The 24,286-nt window shown below is 35.7% G+C and overlaps 2 protein-coding genes across 3 annotated transcripts; both read left to right on the top strand.

Annotated features, from left to right (window-relative positions):
• Nucleotides 1–604: 604 nt before the first annotated feature.
• LOC142537468 (uncharacterized) lies at nt 605–1,258 on the top strand. The gene has a single exon (XM_075642977.1). The coding sequence runs from the start codon at nt 605–607 to the stop codon at nt 1,256–1,258; it is 654 nt and encodes a 217-aa protein (XP_075499092.1).
• Nucleotides 1,259–14,253: 12,995 nt separating this feature from the next.
• LOC142529736 (uncharacterized) lies at nt 14,254–19,844 on the top strand. Of its 2 annotated transcripts, none has more exons than XM_075635364.1 (8): nt 14,254–14,367; nt 15,472–15,638; nt 16,570–16,675; nt 17,724–17,906; nt 18,601–19,071; nt 19,156–19,239; nt 19,365–19,434; nt 19,569–19,844. In XM_075635364.1, exons 2-7 carry the CDS (start codon nt 15,591–15,593, stop codon nt 19,424–19,426), a joined length of 954 nt encoding a protein of 317 aa, XP_075491479.1. In that variant the 5' UTR covers nt 14,254–14,367; nt 15,472–15,590; the 3' UTR covers nt 19,427–19,434; nt 19,569–19,844. The 2 variants fall into 2 exon arrangements, with proteins under 2 accessions (XP_075491479.1, XP_075491471.1); XM_075635356.1 differs by having other exon boundaries at nt 14,270–14,400.
• The last annotated feature ends 4,442 nt before the right edge of the window (nt 19,845–24,286 follow it).

The raw sequence follows: 24,286 nt of genomic DNA, 5'->3' as shown, positions 1-24,286 counted from the left end.
CTGAGCGGAAGGCTAAACCCGAGGACCACTATGTTTATGTTTTATGAAAACTTTAAAATATTATGTTTTTATGTTGGATGTGAGATGATTTGAAATAAGTACTTTGTTGGAAAATATTAGTTGGGAATGTTGATTTTAATATTATTAAGTTAAATGACAAGTGACGACCGTATGAAATTTTATGTTTAAGAAAATTTTTAATTTTTCCGCAAATTTTGAAGTAGTAAAAGTACGGTACGTTACAGTTGGTATCGGAGCGGTGTTCTTGTAAAGGATTATGCCTACTTCCAGTCGCAAGAAGCTCATAAGGTCACACCTCAAGTCTGTAAGTTTTAAGTTTTCAAAGATTTATGTTAGTGTAGTATGCATTAAGTTATTATTTTCAGCATGTCCATACTTTTAAGTTCAGTTACGTGAATCCTATGTTATTTATATCATGTTCATATGCATGTTGGGTTTACGTATTGGGTAATTTTAGAACAGTATGGCTCCTAGACCTTTGATTGCCCGTGGAGCTAGGGATGAGGACCGAGAGTCTCGTGATGGGGAAAGAGCCACTCCTCCTCCTCCACCTCCAGATATGCAGGCGCAGATGCTTGCAGCTATGACGCAGTTCTTCGCACAGGTTGCGGGAAATCCAGCTCCAGCAGCAGGAGGTGCAGAACCGAGGACTCAACCGGAGGCAGTGTACGAGAGATTTCAGAAGATGAATCCTCAGAAGTTCTCAGGGACTACGAATCCTATGGTGGCGGAAGAGTGGGTTAAGTCTATAGAGGTGATCTTTGAGTATATGGAATTGCAGGATGTGGATCGAGTCCGATGTGCCATTTTTCTCCTAGCAGGGGATGCAAGACGATGGTGGGACAGTGCATCGGTGGCAGTTAATTTGCCGATGTTGTCTTGGGATGGATTCAAAGAGATGTTCTTCGCTAAGTACTTCACTGAGGAGGTACAGGCCCGTTTGACTACGGAATTTATGACACTACGACAGGGAGATAGTAGTGTGGCTGAGTTTGTGAGAAAGTTTGAACAGGGTTGCTACTTTGTGCCACTCATAGCTAATGATACTCGAGCAAAACTGAGGCATTTCATGGGTGGTTTGCGGCCAGTCTTGCGCCGTGATGTGAGAGTAACTGGCCTTACTACATATGCAGCTGCCGTTTCTGGAGCTCTGGCGGCGGAGCAAGACCAGAGAGACATTGAGACTGATAGGTTGGGCAAGAGGCCCTACCAGGCACCACCGCAGCCACAGCATTAGCATCAGCGACCCCAGTACAAGAAACCTTTTCAGGGGCAGCCTGGGAAGAAGCCTTACCAAGGACCACCTAGGGGCAAGGGTCCTATCCAGCAGCAGGGGGCGCCTCAGAGGCCCGTTGTTTTCCCAATGTGCCCGAAGTGTAACCGCCAGCATCCAGGACCATGCTTGTATGGATCAGGCAAGTGTTTTAAATGTGGATCTACGGATCACATGCTGAAGCAGTGTCCTCAGTGGAAGCAGCCAACCCAAGGGAGGGTATTCTCCATGCACGCACAGGAGGCGAACCCAGACACTACACTACTGACCGGTAATCATTTCTATTTAAGCTCGGTATTATTTGCCTTGCATGTGGAAATTTTATTTGAGATTATTAGTGTACTAGAAAATTTTAGATTGACTTGTAATATATTGATTTCAACTATGCTTAAAGTTAATTGCTAGTATTTTGGGATATAAGTTTGGTGTTGTGCTAACATCTCTCAGGAAATATTTTCATGAAGAGATTAGCCACAACTGCACTGATAGATTCAGGAGCCACCCACTCCTTTATATCGGAGACCTTTGCTAATCATTTGGACATCAAGTCCATTGGCCTAGACGTGAACTTTTCAGTGACACTTCCATCAGGGGAAGAGTTGTTAGCCACCAGTGTGGTCAGAGATATTGATCTAGAACTGCAGGATCACTTGGTGTATGCAGATTTGATTATATTGCCAATGCCAGAGTTTGATATCATTTTGGGAATGGATTGGTTGACAAAGAATCGAGTTCTTATTGATTTTTCGAAGAGATCAGTGTTGGTCAGACCATTAGGCATGGAGCAGTTTCTATTCGAGCCAGCTAGATGGAGGAATTTTCCTCGCATGATCTCCTGTATACAGGCGAGGAGATTGATTTCCAAAGGGTGTCAGGCTTTCTTGGCCAGTATTGTGTCAGCACCTGATCTAACCACTCCATCTATATCAGATGTTCCAGTAGTCAGAGATTTTCCAGACGTCTTTCCAGATGATGTTGCAGGACTTCCACCGGATAGAGAAGTGGAGTTTGCCATCGATCTCATGCCAGGTACCGTGCCAATCTCTAAGGCACCATACAGATTAGCTCCAGCTGAGATGTTAGAACTCAAGCAACAGATACAGGAGCTTCTGGACAAGGAATATATTCGCCCAAGTTTCTCACCTTGGGGAGTACCGGTACTATTTGTGAAAAAGAAAGATGGGAGCATGAGGCTTTGCATCGATTACCGTGAGTTAAATAAGGTGACGATCAAGAATAAGTATCCATTGCCTAGAATAGAAGATTTGTTTGATCAATTGCAAGGAGCTACTGTATTTTCTAAGATAGATCTTCGATCAGGATATCATCAATTGAAAGTGAAGGATGCAGATGTCCACAAGACAACTTTCAGGACCCGGTATGGGCATTACGAGTTCTTAGTGATGCCGTTTGGAGTAACGAATGCTCCAGCTATTTTCATGGATCTAATGAACCGAGTATTCCATCAGTATCTTGATCAGTTCGTCATAGTATTTATTGATGACATCCTCATATACTCGAAGAGCCATAAAGAACATAACCAGCATTTGAGGATAGTCTTACAGATTCTTCAGAGTCGCAAGTTATTTGCGAAATTCAGTAAGTGCGAATTTTGGTTGGAAAAGGTAGCGTTTTTGGGTCATATAGTATCTAGTAGTGGTATCGAGGTGGATCCAGCGAAAGTAGCAACTGTCAAGGAATGGGTTGAACCAAAGAATGCATCTGAGATCCGAAGTTTTCTGGGTTTAGCCGGTTACTACCGTAAGTTCATTCAAGGATTCTCGTCGATAGCAGTGCCACTCACTTCACTTACTAAGAAGAATGCTAAGTTTGTGTGGAGCGATGAATGTCAGAAGAGCTTCGATACTTTGAAGCAAGCTCTTATTTCAGCACCAGTGTTCGCCATGCCATCAGGGCAAGGAGATTTTGTGTTATACACTGATGCATCTAAGCACGGTTTAAGAGCAGTAATGATGCAACAAGGTCGGGTCATAGCTTATGCTTCCAGACAATTGAAGGTACATGAGAAAAACTACCCGACACATGATCTTGAGTTAGCAGCCGTTGTTTTTGCATTGAAAATTTGGAGACACTATCTATACGGTGAGAAATGTCAGATTTTCACTGATCACAAGAGTCTCAAATATTTCTTCACACAGAAAGAATTAGACGTTGGTTAGAACTGGTTAAGGATTACGACTGTGAAATTAGCTATCATCCGGGAAAAGCTAATGTTGTCGCAGACGCATTGAGCATAAAACTTGCAGTCATAGCTCATTTATCAGCTCAGAGATCTCTTCAGTATGAGATTCAAAGGTTTGACTTGGAAGTTTATCGCAAGGGCAAAGCTCCTAAGCTGTCTAATCTGACAGTCAAATCTTCCTTGCTAGATCGTATTCGAGCAGGACAGTCTTCAGATGAGCAACTACAGAAATGGAGACTAAAAGATGAAGCGAAGGACAGTGTTCTCTACACAGTGTCAGATGGTATTGTGAGATACAAAGATAGAATGTGGGTGCCTAGTGGTGATTCAATCAGACAGGATATTTTGTCAGAGGCACATGCATCTCCGTATTCTATTCACCCAGGAGGTACCAAGATGTACAAAGACTTGCAAATTTTGTATTGGTGGCCAGGGATGAAACGAGATATCCGCAGATATGTATCAGAATGTCTCACTTGTCAGCAGGTGAAAGCAGAGCATCAGAGACCAGCAGAGGATGCTTAAGTCACTTCCCATTCCAGAGTGGAAATGGGAGAATATCACCATGGATTTTGTTGTTGGTTTTCCGAGGTCAGTCAGAGGATCCAATGCCATTTGGGTTATAGTGGATCGACTAACTAAGTCAGCACATTTCTTACCAGTGAAGACGACTTTCTCCATGACGCAGTATGCGGAGCTTTATATAAGGGAGATAATTCGTTTGCATGGTATTCCAGTTTCTATTGTGTCAGACAGGGATCCGAGGTTTACATCGTCCTTCTGGAAAAGTTTACATGCAGCCATGGAGACGAAATTGTTATTCAGTACTGCATTTCACCCTCAGACAGATGGCCAGTCTGAAGCGAGTGATTCAGATATTAGAGGATTTGTTGAGAGCTTGTATGATTGATTTTCATGGGACTTGGGAGTCTAAACTATCACTTGTGGAGTTTACCTACAATAACAGTTTTCAATCATCAATAGGTATGGCTCCTTATGAAGCTTTGTATGGACGAAAGTGTAGATCGCCAGTTCATTGGGATGAAGTTGGTGAGAGAGCAGAACTTGGTCCAGAAATAGTTCAGCAGACTGCAGATGTGGTGGTTAAGATTCGTGACAGAATGAAGACCGCCCAGGGTCGTCAGAAGAGTTATGCTGATAAGAGAATGAGAGATCTTGAATTTGCTGTAGGTCATCATGTATTTGTTAAGATAGCACCTATGAAGGGTGTTATGAGATTTGGGAAGAGAGGTAAGCTGAGTCCGAGATTTATTGGACCGTTCGAGATTCTTGACAGAGTTGGAACACTAGCTTATCGTGTAGCCCTTACCGCCGAATTTGGCCGGAGTGCACAATGTATTTCACGTTTCGATGTTGAGGAAGTATCTAGCAAATCCTTCGCATGTTCTGAGCCATGAGCCATTGCAGTTGACTCCAGACTTGTCTTATGAGGAAAGACCGATTAAAATTTTAGACAGACAAGAGCGTAGACTTCGAAATAAGACGACTAAGTTAGTCAAAGTCCAGTGGCTGAATCAATCAGTGGAGGAGGCCACTTGGGAAGCTGAAGCAGATATGAGAATCCGCTACCCAGAGTTGTTCGGTAAGACTTAATTTCGAGGACGAAATTTTTATAAGGGGGGGAGATATTGTAAAGCCCAAAATAGTATACGTAAAATCCATGCATATATTTAATTTATGAAATTTATTATTTTAATTATTTATGTTTATTTAATGTATGTTAAAATATTTTCTAGAGTTTTATGTTTCAGGCGATTATTCGAGGCGAGATCGAGGAAAGGAGATAGAGACGATTTTTTTTTTAGTAAATTTTAATGCAGTATTTTATTTAAGATAAGGATGGAGTATTTTAAATAATTTAATTAATTTAGTAATTTTAGAGCTTAATTATTTAAATGATTAAGTGATTTTAAAATTTTAAAGTTGTAGAATTTGTGCATCTTATTTAATTTTAAAATTTATAATGGGATTAATATGAGATTTATTTTAAATTAGTATGTTAAATATTTTTAAATAGATTTTTTAGTATATTAAATACATATGTTACAATTGTTTATATATATGTAGGTATATATATATATATACACATATATATCAACACACAAGCACACACACTTTGACTCACACACACACTCACACATTTACACACACATATACACGTACACACACACAACACAAAACACAAAACAAAACATGCTATTAAACTTTTTGACTAAAGAGAAGGTTGTGTTTTTAAAACACTCCTATCTCAATTTATTTATTTCATTTTCTTCCTTCTTTTTTTTTCATTCAACGAGCACATCTCCTCTAAAAATTTCCAGCATATATTTAGTAAGTTTTCTTTGAAGAAATTGAGCTAAGTTCGTCCCGGATCGTCTCCCGTATCATCTCCGCTTCGGTATCGTCGTTTCGGTATTTTTAAATATCAAAAGGCACGTATATTCTGTTCTTGATGCATCGATCTTGTCATATTATGCATTGTGTTGTTATTTATGCAAAAAAAAAATTATATGTGTGATGCGTAGAAGTTTGAGCAATCACGTCTAGATCAAGTTTGAAACAATTTTGGATCACCAAATTCACGTTTTTGCTGTTCTGTAAAATACTGCGATTTTTCGGTATTGATTTTGAGAAAACTTTCAACGTGAAAATCGTAGAACTTTTTGATGCCTTCGATTTGATATAAAATTCGAGTTATTTGGATTAAAAATGAGTGAGTTATGGTGTTTTTAGTATGACTGCTATTTTTAGATCCGAAAACTCATGTTTCGCTGTTCTTTTGAAAACTGCGATTTTTCGGTACATATTTTGAGAAAACTTTTAATTACAAAAACGTAGATCTTTTCGATGCGTTCGATTTGATATAAAATTCGAGTTATTTGGATTAAAAACGAGTGAGTTATGGAGTTTTTAGTATGACTGCTCAAATCGTGTTTCAAGAAAGTTATGAATTTTAATATGTTTTTGAAGTTTTTATGTTGCAGGCTTTGTTGGGGATCGACGGGTGATCGTTTCTGCATATAAGAAAGTTAGTAATGATGTTTAGAGTATTTTTGAGGTTTTGATTCATGTCGTTAAGAGCTTGAATTATTAAGATGTCGTAAGAAATAAACTTTAATATAAATGACAATATTTTGGGTCGTATGAATTGTAGGATGATTATAAAAGTTTAGTTCATTGTTATGGTGTCTTGGAATGGTCTCATAGTGATGAATCTTGATGCCTTATGTGTTAATTGGGAGAATAGACATGTCGCAAAATTTTCATAAAATAATTCGTCGAACAGAGCGGACACGGACCCGGACACGGAGGTAGGCACGGTGTCCGTGCCTTCTTATTTCATCACAACAATTTTTAAGCGCACGGACACGGACCATGATATGGACCTAGGGACGGGGTCCGTGTACCTTCAGATTTTAGGTATATTCTTTTATTATTTAAGGTTTGATTTGAGGTTTTATACCATGATTTAATATGATGTTTTACAGGGTTATGTCATGGGAAATTATAGAATGTTCTAAGAATTTATTTAGCTTGGGATTAAGCATGACATTTACGTTTAAGTTGTACAAGTTAAGTTTATGTATTCATATTAGTATGTTGCAGCAACGACCCGATTGACATCCAACGAATCCCTCAATGCAAAGTAAGTATGTATGACGTGCAAAGAAAATATTTGAAGTTTTTGAGGTATGCTAAATGTCTTGTGACCAAAAGTGAATGGGTTTGGAAGTCGGTGAACGTGGCCGAGGACCTCTCCACCCCGTTAAATTATGAACGGGTTGGCAGTTAAGATTGGAAAGCGTTAAATTATGAACGGGGACCAATCCGCCCGTTAAATTATGAACGGGTTAGATCGTGGTTGTGAAGCGTTAAATTATGAACGTGGATCAACTGGCCTGTTAAATTATGAACAGGGATCTCATGTATGTGGCAGTGGATATGTCCCTGTCAGCCCAGTACTGTGGTTTGTCTGATCAGGCATTTATTATGTTATGGGTCACTTGCTTTGAAACATCCTCTACGTAAAATGATGAAGTTAAGTATGTTGAAGTATGAAAGCATGTTTAAAGAAAAGTTTATGTGATGGCACGTCATATTATGTATGCATGTATGTTCAAAGTTTATGCAAAGCTCAAGTTTATGAAAGTTCAAGTTATTATGCAAGTTCAAGTTTCAAAGTATGTATGTTCAAGTTCAAAGAAGTTTATGAGAGTTCAAAGTTATTATGAAAGTTTAAGTTTCAAGTATATATGTTATATTTTGAAGTTGTATGTGGTTTTATTATGTAATACTCGTTATTTCCAGTTTATACGTGTTGATTCTTTAGACTAACTAGACTTGAACGATGCAGGTGAGTACGTTGAGGAGGAGACAGGAGGTGGCGACCAAGGGGCAGGCTTGGACTGAGCGGGGAAGGCTAAACCCGAGGACCACTATGTTTATGTTTTATGAAAACTTTAAAATATTATGTTTTTATGTTGGATGTGAGATGATTTGAAATAAGTACTTTGTTGGAAAATATTAGTTGGGAATGTTGATTTTAATATTATTAAGTTAAATGACAAGTGACGACCGTATGAAATTTATGTTTAAGAAAATTTTTAATTTTGCCGCAAATTTTGAAGTAGTAAAAGTACGGTACGTTACAAATTAGCTCTCGGTTATCGATCATCTCTTATTATTTATAATACATGTGATATATTATAAATAATATGTAATGATCATGGGCCATTAGGCTGAACCAACATGGCCTCGGCCCATACCCATTCACCACTACTGGTCATGGGTTGTTAGGATGGTCCAGCATGAGCCCTAACCCATGCCCATGCACCGCCACTCATAGAATATCCCACCATTGGAAAGTGGTTTTTTTTGCCTCTTCCAATACTTAAAATCAGGACCTCCAGGCTTAAGTACCTAAATTCTTAAAGTGTAGCCCAACTGGTACCAACACTTTAAAAATCTAGGTACTTAAGCCTGGAGGTCCTGGGTTCAAGTGTTGGAGGGGATGGGGGGGAAACCACTTCCAGGGGTGGAATATTCTATGAGTGACGGTGCATGAACAATGGCTAGGGCTCATGCTGGACCATCTTAACGGTCCATGACCAGTAGTGGTGCATGGGTATGGGTCGAGACCCATGTTGGTTCAGTCTAATAGCCCATGTTCGTTACTAAACAAACGTCTTTTTTGTAACGATCATGGGCCATTTGGCAAAACCAACATGGGTCTCAGCTCATATCCATGCACCACTGTTGGTCATAGGTCGTTAGGATGGTTCAGTATGAGCCGTATCTCATGCCCATGCACCGTCACTTATAGAATATCCCAATTTCCAGGGGTGTAATATTCTATAGGTGACGATGTATGGGCATATGCTACGCCTCATGCTGGACCATCATAATGACCCATGATCAGTAGTGGTTTATGGATATAGGTCGAGGTCCATGTTGGTTCAGCAAAATGGCTCATGATCGTTACATAATCAGTATGCGAGTTTTTATTAATATAGTAACAAGATTTGCATGAATGTAGAAAACATACAAAAAAACATGACATGATATTTTAAAATTAACGATGGGAAGAATTTTCAAAATTAAAATCCATCATTTTAGTTAAGATTCAAAATTAAAATCAAGCCCATAAAATAAAAATTAAACCGAGCTTAAATTTTCTTGTCTTTCATCAACAATGGTTGCATGATAAACGTTACCCGTGGTTAGTGTCTGACTCATACTATTGAAGATACCTGGACGCCAGAAAGTTGTAACTTCCACCGATATACTTGAAGTAAACTACATGAAACTCCCATAACCTCGGCTCTTATTATTGGGGGATCTCATGGTGACCATACACTAAGGTTCAACATTGATGGGTCAAGATCGACACGTGAAGAAATGACATCACATTATTGGGATATCATCAAATGTAAGACAAAATTTGTAACGGTTTCAATGGGTTTCAATTGAATTCTATCTTTTCGAAATTATGATTGACTGATATTATTCGGGATCATAATTTAGCATTTGAGCTTTGCGTACTCACTACGAAAATTGGATTTCCCGTTGTTATTAGAGGTTGTTGATAATGTCAAAAATGGGAGGTAATTCATAAAAACAAATTAACATATTTTATGTCTTATAAATTATTTAAAATAGTCGACAATGATTATTTGTTTCATATTCACTATATTCACGATTTCGTCACATGATCTATTTCTATTATTCTCGATTAAAAAAACCTAACTGGACCCTAATTTTTAAGATTGGTTAACAAAATTAAAATTGTTCTGAATTTGGATAAAATGACATACACACTAATGTCATTCTCGCTTGAACTCGTTGAAGCATGCGAGATGGTTGGATCTTGTTGTTCACTTTTGTGTAAATTGAAGTGTAGAGACAGTTTGATGAAATAATGAATGATGTTGACATTCACAAGCACATACAAGAGTTGTATGGTGCTCAAACTTGTATAGTGTGACACACTATTATCAAAGAACTCATGACTATACGCATGCAAGATGGAGCTCTAGCCCATGAGTGTGGTGTATATATGATTGGGCTTATTGAGAAGGTGATGGGTGTCGAATTGATGATTCCCAAAAAGTTTGATTGTGACAATGTCTTGTTGTCACTCATTTTCTCATTTAACGGGTTATGCTGAACTACAATATGAACAATATATAGGTTAGCCCTGAAAAGCTAGTCAATATGCTTACCACATATGAGGCTACTATAAAGAAAGAAAATTTTTTTCCTAGTAGACTTCTTGTCTAGGGACGAAAATGGGCTCACATGATAAAGGAAAGAAGCGTTTTGCCCTTACAATAAAAAAACAAACCTTATAAGAGGCAAGTTTTGAATGATATTAAAAAGCCCACAAAACCCGATAAATGAGAACATGTTTGTTTCCATTTCAAGAAATTTGGACATTTGAAAGTATATAGATCAAAAGTGTTCTGTCAAATAATATGGTAATATTCCACTAATAATGTCCAAACGATTTAAAAAACAAACAGAAGTAAACAAGATAGTCTTAACCAAAGCCTTTTTTAGGTAAAGTGGAACATGCACATGATCTATTAGATTTGATCGATATAAATGTGTGTGAGCCACTGAGTGTTAGCATAAAACATGAGCATTCTAACTTTATCACATTTACTGACGACTTATCGAGGTATGAGTATGTGTATTTGATAAAATACAAGTCTGAAACATTTGAAAGGTTCAAAAAATTCAGATTTGAAATATGGAAACAATTAGGAAAGGATATTAAAACACTTCGATCTGATAGAGGTATAAAATACTTGAGTATTAAATTTTAAGACTACCTTATAGAGAACGAGATTCTCTCACAGTGGGCCACACTGCCACATCCCAATTGAATGATGTGTCAGAATATCGCAATCGAACATTGATGAACATGCTCGATCTATGATAAGATTCATTGAATTGGCGTTATCCTTTTGAGGATTTGCACTTGAGAATGCGATAATGTTGTTGAACAAAGTTCATATGAAAGAAGTGAATAAAATTCCATATGAGATATGGATGAAAAAGCCTCCAAAATATTTTTTCTTAAGAATATGAGGATATTCCTGCTTATGTGAAGTAGATAGTAAGAGACATATTGGATAGTATAGCCAATTTGTTTTATTTTGTGGGATATCCAAATAATTATGTTGGATATTACCTCTATGAATCAAATGAAACAAAAATGTTTAATTCAAGGAATGTCACATTCTTGGAGAACGAGTTTCTATTAGATAGAAAGATGGGATGATATGACTCAAGGAAATACGAGAAACACCCATGCCTGAAACAGTAGAACCCACATCCTAACAGCGAGTTGGAGTAAAACAAGCTCCTAAGAGATTTGAAAAAGTTTCAAGGTCACCTAAGAGAATGAGTCTGCTTCTTGAAGAGGGCCAAAATGAGTCAATTCCTAGATGTAATCCAAGAAATTTCAAAGAAGCATTATCAGATGCCGATTCATCCAAATGGCTTGAAGTCATGCAGTCCGGGATGAACTCCATATATTCAAACCAAATATGATCCTTAGTCGATCCACAGGAGGGAATTGTTCTTATAGGAAGCAAATGGATTTACAAAAAGAAACCTGGGACGGATGAGAAGGTAATGACCTTCAAAGCAATATTGGTAGCAAAATGATATACTTAAAGGCAATGTATTGACTATGAGGAAACATTTTCTCAAGTGGCAATGTTCAAGTCTATTAGGATACTGCTAGCAATAGAAACATGATATGACTATAAAATATGACATATAGATGTCAAGAGAACATTCCTTAGTGATGACATTAAGGAATAGATTTATATGTCTCAACTCGAAGAATTCACATCAGTATGAAGCTAGCATAAAGTATGCAAATTTTAGAGATCCGTCTATTGATTCAAGCAAGCATCGAGGAGTTGAAATATCATATTTGATAACACTATCAAAGAGTTTGAATTTGTTAAAAATCTGATGAACCTTGTGTATACAAAAAGTTTAGTAGGAGTGCAGTAACATTCATTGTACTTTATGATGACATGCTAGTTGTCGGGAATGATGTAAGGATGATGCAATCAACTAAAGTGTGGTTAGCTAATAAATTTTTCATGAAAGACATGAGTGAAACATCATATGTATTAATAATACATATCTATAAGGATAGATAAAAAATGATGTTAGAGCTCACTCAATCCAATTATATCGATACCATAATGAGGAGATTCTCTATGGAGGAGTCTAGGAGAGAATATCTCTCAATGTGTTATGATGTGACTCTATCTAAGTCTATGTGCCCTAAGACTGATGAAAAGATAGAAATCATGAATCACATTCCATATGCATCTGTCGCTGGCATTATTATGTATGATATAATATCTACTCGACCTGATATTGATTTTGTACTGAGTGTTGCAAGGAGATACTTAGTGTTGCAAGCAGATATCAATCGAATCATGGCCATTATTATGTATGATATAATATCTACTCGACCTGATATTGATTTTATACATGATTTTTTCAAGAGTTGAAAATAAGTACATGAGAGTTTTTGAATAATAAAAATATAATATCCTGATAAAATTATAGTTCTGATTATATCATGAAGATAATTTTATATATGTAATCAAAAGTTGAATTATATGCTTAACTTTTACACACAAGTTTTTGTTCATAAAATTTTGTCTTCCAAAATTTGACAACACAAAAACACTTTCCCTTCTCCCTCACAAAAAAATTCGGCCGACCACCTTCCACCACATCAAAGCCGTGACGCCGCCACCCAACCGCCGCAGTTTCACCGCCATCTCCTCGGATTTTTGAAATTCCGGCGATCAAATCTCGACACAAATTTCGATTAGATATCTAGTGCGATCTATACGATGAATCCAGATTCTGATCATATAATTGATTAGACGATTGAAGAATAAGAAAGATCTGTTTGTAGATATTTACATCAAAGGAGTATCTATGTTTAAAATCTTTAATAGCGAGAGCCATCATTATATACACAAAGTTAAATTATTCTAAAACACCTTATGAATGGTTTAAATCATATAACGTTCAAAAAAGTATCCCGTAAAATATTTTGAATGTCAAAAACAAAAAAAAAATTAAATGTCTTTTATTACTTAGTTGTAAAATAACACTCTAACATCAACAAACAATAATATTCATTTTTTTTTCAAGGCCGAAGAACTGTTGAATTGTATTTGTATTAGATATATTAGGATTTCATTTTTTTCTTAATTATTTTATATTGATTTAAATATATCATTTAATTAGAGAAGAGGTCACGGGTTTTAAAATTTGGATCACAATTATTTAAAATTAAAATTCTACAAAAGTAATTTCGGTTTATTTTTTTATTTATTCATGTTACGAAGTCCCCTTAATTTATCTGTTGCATCATAGACAGTGAGGTGTAGTTGGGCCCAAGAAGAACTTGGGCCTTCAACTTTATCTTTACAGCCCAATTTGTCAGCATCCAGTAAAGGACTGGACAGCCCAAGCATTTATCTTTTTTGTCCTTTTAGACATGATTTTTACAAGTTGAGTTATGTTTAGGATGGATCACGTTTTGTCCATCAATTGAGCTATAAATGAGATTTGGGCTCATTTCAATTTACGACAAAAATTTGCGTAAGATTGTCTCACGAATCGTATTTTGTGAGACAGATCTATTATTTAGGTCATCTATGAAAAAATATTAATTTTTATACTAATGGTAATACTTTTTATTGTAATATCGGTAGGGTTGACCCGTCTCACAGATAAAGATTCTTGAGACCGTCTCACAAAAGACCTACTCTCAATTCACATAATTCACTTCCTACATTATTGGAATCTCGAAAAAAGATCGTAACTAACGGTTAAATTTAATATCTTTTCGGAAATCTCGAAATTTATAAACGTTTCGTGTACCACCACACATACGTTACAAACTTGACCTCAAAAGTTCAACATTAGCTACAAAAAATAAATTTTTTTGGTGAATTTTATTTATATATTTAATTTATAAAATAAAAACGAACGTGACAATTTAGAAAAAAGGTTTGTGTGAAAGTGTGTGTTCTGACTAAGCGCATCCATATTAAATATATGTATATATATAGTTTGCAATGGATAACGCCAAGGGATCTTTTAATGCCAGTGTGTGCAATTTGCTTTTGTCGTATTATTGTACGTTGTGGAGAAAGAGTTATACGTTCGTTGGGCAGCAATATTCGTGAAAAAATATATATTAAAATACATCGAAACGCGACCCATTTGAGCAAAGGTCATCACTTCTTCCTCCTCCGAAAATATTCTCTTTCAAACGATATTGCTGTTTGAGGTTAAAAAAGTGTAAAAACCCAACAATTTTCAGGTGAGTTGAGTTTCCCAATTTGTAAATATTTGTGATTTCACGTGTTTGTGAGGGTTTAATCTTTGTTTTTCCATTCACTTTCTCGTGTGATTCTTTTTGTGTTTTTGATTATCTTTTTCTCCTGGAGATTATTTTTTTGCGTTTATCGTGTGCGGGATCATAGCTGAGTTCAAAACGATGCTGTAATCTTGGTTTAAATTTGATTTTTTATGATGGCGGTGTTGAGCTTTTACGAAGTTTTTGGTGATAATTTTTTCTCTCTAGTTTTAGTTTTAGAGGGTGAACGCTTATTTTGTGGAATGCATTCTTATTTGAAATTTTGAATGATACTCATATTGGTCATACGATACAGGTAAGTGGAATGGCTATTGGGAAATGAGTGTTTTTCTTGGTTTGTTTGGAGAAATTTTTTTGAAAGCTTTTTATTATAAAGAGAGATAATAGGTGGAAACAACTAAGAAAGAACTTTGAATTATACCCAGGTAAAATTGTGGCATGCGCTAGGACTTATTTAGAACCAGATGATCGTTGCTTTGTTGGAATTCGCTAAGTCCTACATTCTTACCGCAACAATAATTAGCCAGGATTTCCAACCGTGTTGATATTTTGGTAAAAATCAGTTTTTTTAAAGATCTAGTTTATATGGATGATGACCAATAATAACTGTTATACTTTAAAATACTCCTTCATATGTAAGCTGGATGACGAGATACATATGTTTGGAATTGATGTCCGAGGAGTATGATTGGACAACATGAGCAAAAACACAAGTACACATTACCAACATGATAGAATATAAAGGGTTTGCATGCCAAGAGTTTTAAGCTATTATACACTTGATTGGTTATTTATCATTTATCCTATACACTTGATTGAATCTATGTTATTTATCATTTATCCTATACACTTGATTGACACTATGTTATTTATCATTTATCCTACAAGGCACAAGCTCGAGCTCATGGGACCTTCCGCTCATGCATTGTTTATTGTGATTGCCCCTTGTTGCCATGTTATTGTTCATAGGTTTACTGTACTTGAATCTCCTAACATCTTCAACAATGGTTTCAGGCTTTATAGATTGCACATTTTGATCGATAAACAAAGTCAAAGTTATATTACTCTGTGGCGGAGCTGTTGTGACATGATATATAGGCTTCCTAATTTCGTTGTATCGGTGAACTTGCAAGATGTCTAATGGAGATGTAAGAAGAGTTTCAGTACAGGATATACAGCTTGTAAGGTTCTATTACATTTGTACAACTATATTGCAATTATGATTTTTGTGCTCATTCTTGGGGAAAAGATGGATAAATATGTTCAGGCATGTGCTTTCGTTTATTTTGTTAAAGATAAACATGAGCGTGGAAGTACAATAGCTGGGTAGCATGTGGATGATCTGGACATCAATTAGTACTAAAAAGATTATGGTTGTAACTCTAGAAGTGAATATTTGTCCTATATTTCACCTGAAATTCCGATACAAATCTTTGTGCTACACTGTCAACTGTATTATTATTCATATAATTTGTTTGGTAGTCCTAATACAAGATGAATTCTTGAATCATAGCAATCTAGGGATATTTGATATAGGATAGATCCCTATGACTGAGAATGGAAATTGGAGCCAAGACTACAAATTAAATAACCTTGAGAATGACCGGACAAGCATATCGTTGTTGTACTTTTTAAAACCTTTCTTTATGATATAGTAGTTCGTAAGCAATGTTAATGAGATTCGAAATTTCTGAAATTGAGAATGTTAAAGTTTTGCTACACAGAATAATGCATTTTCTCTAATGAGTAGCCGAAGCTAGTGCACGAACAATCTGAAACATATATTCTGAAATGGAAGGTAGAGGAATTGTTTGTGCAGAAATTTTGGTTTGTTTTTTCAAGACAATGACTATATGCAAATTACATATGAAATAATTTTAGTAGTTTTTCAGATATTGTGACGTGTAGACACTTGATTACAGAATGGATTATTTGTTTTGAGCTTCATAAAATTGTTTTGATAAGTTGACTTGTGGATTTTTACCTGCTCTGGTGTGTGATGTAGAATGATTTTTGTCCAGTCAGGTTTGATCATCGAATTTAAAGCTCTATTAGTTGATACTAAAAAGTGTACTCATTTTCGCAAACCTCATGTTCTCTCTATGATAACAGGTTCAAAATCTCATAGAAAGGTGCCTTCAGCTGTACATGAGTCAGGGTGAAGTTGTGAGTACCCTGCTACAGCAGGCAAAAATTGAGCCCGGTTTCACTGAACTTGGTACTTACATTTTCTTCGCTTCTTGTTATTATTTTCCGCCTCCGGTTTATGTTTGTTTTAGGTAATGCATTGTGCTCAAGAATCAATTTTACACAAGCTACATCTAGTTATAAGTAAATATTCTTATTATAACTTAATTATTCACATTAAGGAGTCTGTGGAGTTGCTGAGAAATTTTGAAAAATTATCCTCTTCTGCTTATGTTTAACATATATGACCTTCTGTATGAATATGTTGAGTTTCGAACTGTCCCAGGCCTACATATTAGAATGATTTATTCTCTGCAACTCTTTGGTTTCATCTTCTATCTTCTAAGAATCTGCACATTTTGTCGTCATCCTTCAGTATGTCAACTCGTCACAGCTACAGTCTTTTACATTGTTGTTAACTCGACATGTTACAATCACTTGCAAAGTTAAAAGACATTCTCTGATCTCAAGATCACACAAAGGAATTAAAGTCCAGTACTCCAGGGAAAGGAATCAATCTCTCTTTCATTTAAGACTAGTTGAGCATAAGGATTAGTGCTTACATGTTGGGGACGTGGTCCAAAGTTCCTTTATCCCTTAACCCATTCGTGATGGTCTAAAACTATCTGGATCCCAGCTTTGTGATATATCTGTTCTTCATATGGCAAAGTTTTAGCTAACATCTGATGGGCTTGTAGCACTTAGTATTGATCTATGTATTTCGTTTCAGTTGGCCGGTAGCCCATCTACATGTTCTACTGAGACAAGAAAAGCTCAAAGTCAGGGCTTTCACTGTAGAGTCTCAGACTTGAGAAGACAAGCTCAATCTTCGAACATGCTACTCCTTAAAGCAATTCTTATGTCTTAAAAAAGCAGGAAAAAATATTTGAGTTACGGAGCCTTGACTTGTTTCTAGCAAATAGATCACAAACCACTACTTTATTTTATCTAAAGGCAGCATTGAAATACAATTTTTGCAAAAATATTTGATTCTGTAGCAGTATGTTCACACTTATACCATTCCATAATGGATGTTTATTGTGCAAAGTTATTGATATAAAATCTGGGCCATGTTCCAGTGTGGCAGAAACTTGAAGCAGAAAATCAGGATTTTTTCAAGGCATATCATATGAGACTGATAATTAAGGACCAGATGTTAAGATTCAATCAACTGCTGGAAAGACAAGTTGAACTAATGAGCCAAATTTGTGCAACTGGAGCTCCTTGTATTCCTCCATCTAATGGATCTCATGTTCAATCAAGTAAGTCTGCTTTTAATTAATAAGTTTGATGTATGATGCACGGATAGTTTAAAACATGGCAAAGTATCATGTTGGATGCTACAGATACTTGGTAGGTGTGTATCAAATACTTCAATTAGAGTTTTTGAAATTAAATTAGAAAAATCTGGATTCTGGCCATGTGTTGTTTGCATTGGATACTTCAATTTTTTAATTTTTTGGGAATTTTAATTTTTTTGATTAAAATTGTTAAAAATTAGGTATAACTAGAATTGAGGAAAGAACAAGTTTAGATTCTGCATTTTAATATGCTGACAACATCTACAAGCAAAACTGTAAATATTTCTCTTCATAATTTAGATTTGAAGCCATTATTTAAATAATTAGTGCATAACATATTGATTATAAATAGTAAACATATGGATAGTTAATGTTAGATTTTGAATTTTATGTGTTGTTTACTTTTATGTTTGGAGTGTAAAATTGAATTATAACTTTATCTATACATGCGTACATACATATAATACACACACACATGCTTAAACCTAAGGTACTTCCTTTACATGAATGAAATACTTTTAGTGATAAACTGATAATATACCCTTATATTGGAACTTCAATATTGCGTTGACTTGAGTAATTATATTTATCAGTGATCATAGTAATTGTTCTGACTTGAGAAGTAAATTTTGTTTTGCGCACAACAATGTTGAAGTGTACCAAGCCCCACAGCCTACTGGATTATCTATAAAGCCAGAAAACATGCTCCAAGCAATTAGTGTCGTACCTAATGCTTACACTAATGGGGCACCGACCATGCAACCATGCATTCAAGTTGCTGTCAATATGATCGGTGATACTGGAAGAATTGATGTGCCATCAAACACGATGTCGATCCATGGCTCAAACACGGTAATGTTGCGAGGCATGAATGGAGGGATAATCAAATCAGAAGTTGGCTATGGAGGTGATTCCCCGTTTATGTTTGGTTCGGAGAGCAATCTTCTTGAATCTCGCACTGTTATAGGAGAAGCATCGGTCCCTCACTTTGATGGTGTAGAGCCCAGTTCACACGCTCTGAATGAGACTATATTAGACCCAGAGATGAATACATTTGGATTCTTGGGGCAAATCCCCCGGAACTTCAGTTTATCGGACCTGACAGCTGATTTTTCTAACAGCACTGGTTAGCATTCTGCAATGATGAACTCCAATTTGTCGAGCTGTTCGCGTCGTGTCATGGCTTATATGTTTTTACTAAATTCTGCAGATATACTGGAGAACTATTCGAAATCTCCATTTCTGGGAAACGATGCAAATTTCATGGGCCAACGTCTCAGGGATGACCACCAAGGTAAGCTTATTTCCCCCCTTCGTATTTTCGTTTTTCCGCTTTAGGCATAGTTCCTGAGTTTAAAAAAAAAATACAAGAAGAAGAAAAGGAAACAATTCAAATAGTTGTATTTCGGTTTTCGGCAGACATAAGGAGGTTGGACACTATATCAGAGGGTTTAAGCTACGAAGATTTTGGCAGTGAATAATTTTCAAGGTACTTTTTGGAACCATCACTTGTGTAATAGTTCGAATTGTAGCCAAATACCTATCTATCGTATTCGTTCATTAACTTCTCTTTTCGTCCATATATAAATACTTTCCTTCGCTCTTGCAATTTTGTTGTTGCAGGGGCGAGTCCTTGGTTGACTTGAAGTTTTTGTAAATAGGTTTCAAGATTTACTAGAGAAGCTATGCGGTTTCAAACTAATTGAGGTATCATCGGTTGGTGTGTAAGTTCCTAGGATTAAGCTAGAAACAAGCGAAAGCTTGTCCATGTGTATCCAGTCTCTTTACTTGCATTAGGATACTGTACTCATTACTCGGTGAGTATTACACAATTTGTAGAATGTGAGTATCTGTTACATTCACAGTGTATTATACTAGTTTAATGTTATGTTCATCACATCTGATCCCACTCGGTTTTTGGTTATTCCACCTATGTATCTGCGAGTCGATTACTAAGATGTTTACTATAATAATAACATGAAATTTTTACGATAACAAAGATGATAATGTCATGTAAATAGTTCGTAAAGTTGATTGTTATGAATGTTACGACGAATTTGATTGGAAGGTCGAATATATGTATTTCGTGCGAAGCATATGGGTGCGATCAGAATTATTGGATCGAGATTGAATGAATGAATTATCGATATATTCACATCGAAGAAGGGGATGTAGAACCTCATAAACATTTGCAATCGAACAACTTATATTAATTGAGTCCTAAATTTTGCATTTATTCTAGAAATGTTCATTTGGACTCTTAGAGCATGGCCAAAGAGCTAGGAAACGGCACGCAGAATTATCCGCATCAGCGGTGTTGGTGGAGCACTCACCAACTATTTCCTTTTTGATTTTTTTTTAAAAACTATGATTTAAATTTTTTTAAAATTCTTAAAAAATATCAACAGACATATTTTAATTACCAATCTTTTTATCATGTGTAATTTTTAATTATGTGTGTTTTTAATTTAATTATATTAATTTTTAAAATTTCGTGTAAGTTTTAAAATTTAATTATATGTATTATGTGCAATTTTATTATGCTTATTAAAATAAAAAAGTTATTAAATGGAATAAAAATTTTTTAATATTTCAACGTCGTTTTATCATTGAAAAAACATACAATGCATTTATCAACGCTGAGTTAACAACTTCATAACACCAACTTTCTCACATCATTGTACATGTTCTTAAAACCTGTAACGAGTCTTGAGAGTCATCCCATTGCACACAGATATACAATTTTTATCTTGTATTTTCCTTCTCGCACGCACACGTAGGGATGACAATTTTCCCCGCGGTTTCGGGGCTCCGCGGGGAAAACCCGAAATAGGATGGGTTTGGGGATATGTTAATGGGTTTGGTTTCGGGTTCGGGGATTTTTAAAAATCCCCGAAATATATTGGGACGGGTTTGGGAATCCTATCCCCATACCAAACCCTCCCAAACCCGCCCCGATAACATATATATATACATATACAGTTATATATATATATATATATATAAATACAGTAATATATATATTATATAAAAATATATAATACTTATATATATATATATATATATATATATATATAAATACAATAATATATTCGGGTATTTCAAACGGGTTCGGGGACGGGGACGGGGATTCCCCGATTAGGTAGATCCGAGGATGGGAGCGGGGATATAATTAGGGGACGGGGATGGGGATGGCAAACCCGCCCCCGCCCCGTCCCATTGTCATCCCTACGCACACGCGCGCGCACACACATAGATATATATTTATTTATTTTTTTTTTCAACATATTTTTACTTTTTTTACAATCTGTATTTCTTAGATAATTGAATTACACACACACACATATATATATATATATATATATAAATTTTCAACTATCTAAGAAATACAGACGGTACAAAAAGTAAAAATATGTTGAACATGATGATACGATAGAATAGTATCATGATGACAATGCGGTGTAACTGAGTGCCAACGAAATTTCAATGTATTGATTTTTCACATGATTATGATCTGGTCAAGTAATTTCATGATGTGAGGAGATGTGCTACTATGAATGCTATAAAAGCAAAAGTCATCTTCGCTTATTCGTATCTTTCCAATACGTGCCTGGTCGAAATATTTGCTTCTGAGTAAGAAAGAAACGAATCGGTTTGATAGATAGCTAGCGACGGTTTAACCGTCGCCTAAACTGTTAGGCGACGGTTATAGCGACGATTTGGTGGTCCGTAACCGGAGGTCGCGTCGCCTTCTATTAACGACGGTTTCCAATAACCGTAACAACATAGCGACGGTTTTATTGATAAACACCGTCGCTAACTTAGCGACGGTTACATGATTGTCGTCGCTAGGTTAAGCGACAGTGTTTAACAAAAGAACCGTCGCTATATTAAGCAACGGTTGATCTTAACCGTCGCTGAATAAAAGCGACGGGTTTTAGCAGAACCGTCGCTATATTAAGCGACGGTTGATAATAGGACTGTCGCTTAAGCGACGGTTAATGTGAAACCCGTTGTTATATTAAGTGACGGTTTCTTAAACCGTCGCTATTTACCGACGGTTTCTAAAATAACCGTCGCTATGTTAGATTTTTTTTAAAATTTCTTTAGATATTTAAAAATAGTGTCCCGTAAAATTGAAAAAAAATTAACAAAATAATTTGAGAAATGTAATCATTTTATTAATCTACAAATAATAATATAAGTGTTTGGTACAAATGTTATAAAAAAAATAAGAAAAAACGTGGCTACGGTGACTGGGTCTCGTCATCGTCGTCGTCCCCGTACCCCTGCGTCGGAGGAACATAACTCTGTGATAATCTGTGGATACGAGATGGAGAAGCAACTGCTGCGCCACGGGATCGACCCCTGTGAGAAGTGCCTGATCCAAGCAGCGTGCGACCTAATGTATGCCCAGTAAAATGACCTGACAAATGGCGTGATTTCCTCGCAATTCAGTAAACTATACGTGGCAATTTCTTGATATTCATCAGCAGTCAGCCATCTAGACCTTCCCGCTCCAATCTTTCGTCCTCGACTGCGAAAAATAGACAACATCTCCGTGCTTCCAGTGTCTTCGTAAGTTGTTTGATGTTGTCTATGTTTTCATCCCCTAGCTGTCGATGTCTCACTGAAGTAGTACTGACAGAATATTGAGGCCTCCTTGACCAAGTAGGCATTGCATATGGAACCCTCAACCCGTGGCTTATTACGAACTGTGTTCTTCAGCTTCATAAGAAATCTTTCGAACGGATACATCCACCTAAATTGAACAGGACCTGCGATGCGAGCTTCGAATGGTAGATGCACACATAAATGTTCCATGGAGTCGAAAAAGCTAGGGGGGGAAAATATGAAAAATGCTGTAAGGAATTTATTTCAATGTCATAAGGGATGAAAGTTTCTTATATTTTTGTTCTAGTCAGCATATGGCATTAGCTGTGTAAGACATTAACAACTATATCTATTAATTATTTGCTAAATATTTCATGAAAAAATTGTTTAATTGGAGTATTAAAAAAATATAGTAGAGTATGCTCCATTCAAAAATAAACTTTTGTAAAAGAAATTTATATCGTATTTTTGCTACCAAAACGTCACAACTTATAAAATTTAAGTGATTGCACACACAAAAATTCCTTTGTTATTTGTTCATGTCATGTTTATTTTGCACCTTATATGTTATTTGACATTTTATATCTCATTTTTATGTTAAATGTTTTGTTTTAGAAAAATATCTGATTGATAAAATAAATGATCGTATTTTATTATTTAAGAGGTGTCGTTTTTTTAATTCGTCTCAGGCAAAAACATGTATGAGACGGTCTCACGTGTTGTATTTTGTGAGACAAATATCTTATTTGGGTCATCATGAAAAAATATTACTTTTTATGCTAAGAATATTACTTTTTATTGTGAATATTGGTAGGGTTGACCCGTCTCACAGATAAAGATTTGTGAGACCATTTCAAAAGAGACCGACTCTTCGTCCCAAACCCAAAAAATGTATGATACAGCCTGATCTTCTCCCATATCAAACCACTTCATTCAAATCAAATTTATTACTCCAACACAATCATAAATTACATGATAAACATTGAAAAGTCGATATCAAATAAGTTGAGTTCCAAGCTATAAACAAATGATTCAAAAGAAACATAAATGACTAGAAATGTATTAACATTCCAACAAAGTTAGAAAGAAGCAAGTAATGGATGTTACACAAAAATTAGATGAGATATTTTCTACAAAGAAGTGACTCTTGAACTACATGCATTTGGAATGACCTGTTTTAAATCCTTTTCCCATCGCTAGAGTTTTCAATGACTGACCATTTCAAAATTTTTTTTTTAAAAAAAAGAGTACTACATGTTACATTGTTACAAATATTCTACTTTAAATATTAAAACTAATAAAGAGGATCGTATAAACTCATGAGAATATATCATCCATTAGGCAAACATTTTGAGATGGTACTCTTTTTAGATTTATAATTTAACATTGATGCTCTCGTTGAGATTTGATAGAACAGAATAAGCAACCTAGAAAAGGGATATCATTGGATCAACGTCGATAATAAAAAATATAAGTTGGATTGAAGTGTATGATATATACATTGAATACTGAAATATGAGTGAAAGTCGTCTAGAGTGGGTCGCCGTGAACGTCACTTTCTCAAGGGGTCGACAATGTTACAAATGTATCACATTGAATATTAAAACTAATAAATAGTAACTTATAAACTCATGAGGATATACATAGGGATGATATACAGTATCGTACCGAAAATACATATAGTATATCATATCGAAAATTAGGGTATTAAAAATATTTATATTGAT

Source organism: Primulina tabacum, chromosome 2, assembly GCF_025594145.1.
Source record: "Primulina tabacum isolate GXHZ01 chromosome 2, ASM2559414v2, whole genome shotgun sequence".
NCBI classification, from domain to species: Eukaryota; Viridiplantae; Streptophyta; class Magnoliopsida; order Lamiales; family Gesneriaceae; genus Primulina; species Primulina tabacum.
This window is presented reverse-complemented; position numbering and strand designations above follow the sequence as displayed.

What these genes read in the sequence shown, in the direction of transcription:
- LOC142529736 (XM_075635364.1), top strand. Translation starts at nt 15,591, where the DNA reads ATGTCTAATGGAGATGTAAGAAGAGTTTCAGTACAGGATATACAGCTT. An exon ending in TGATTTTTCTAACAGCACTG is followed by an intron (nt 19,072 to 19,155) that starts GTTAGCATTCTG and finishes TAAATTCTGCAG; the next exon opens with ATATACTGGAGAACTATTCG. An exon ending in TCTCAGGGATGACCACCAAG is followed by an intron (nt 19,240 to 19,364) that starts GTAAGCTTATTT and finishes GGTTTTCGGCAG; the next exon opens with ACATAAGGAGGTTGGACACT.
- LOC142537468 (XM_075642977.1), top strand. Translation starts at nt 605, where the DNA reads ATGACGCAGTTCTTCGCACAGGTTGCGGGAAATCCAGCTCCAGCAGCA.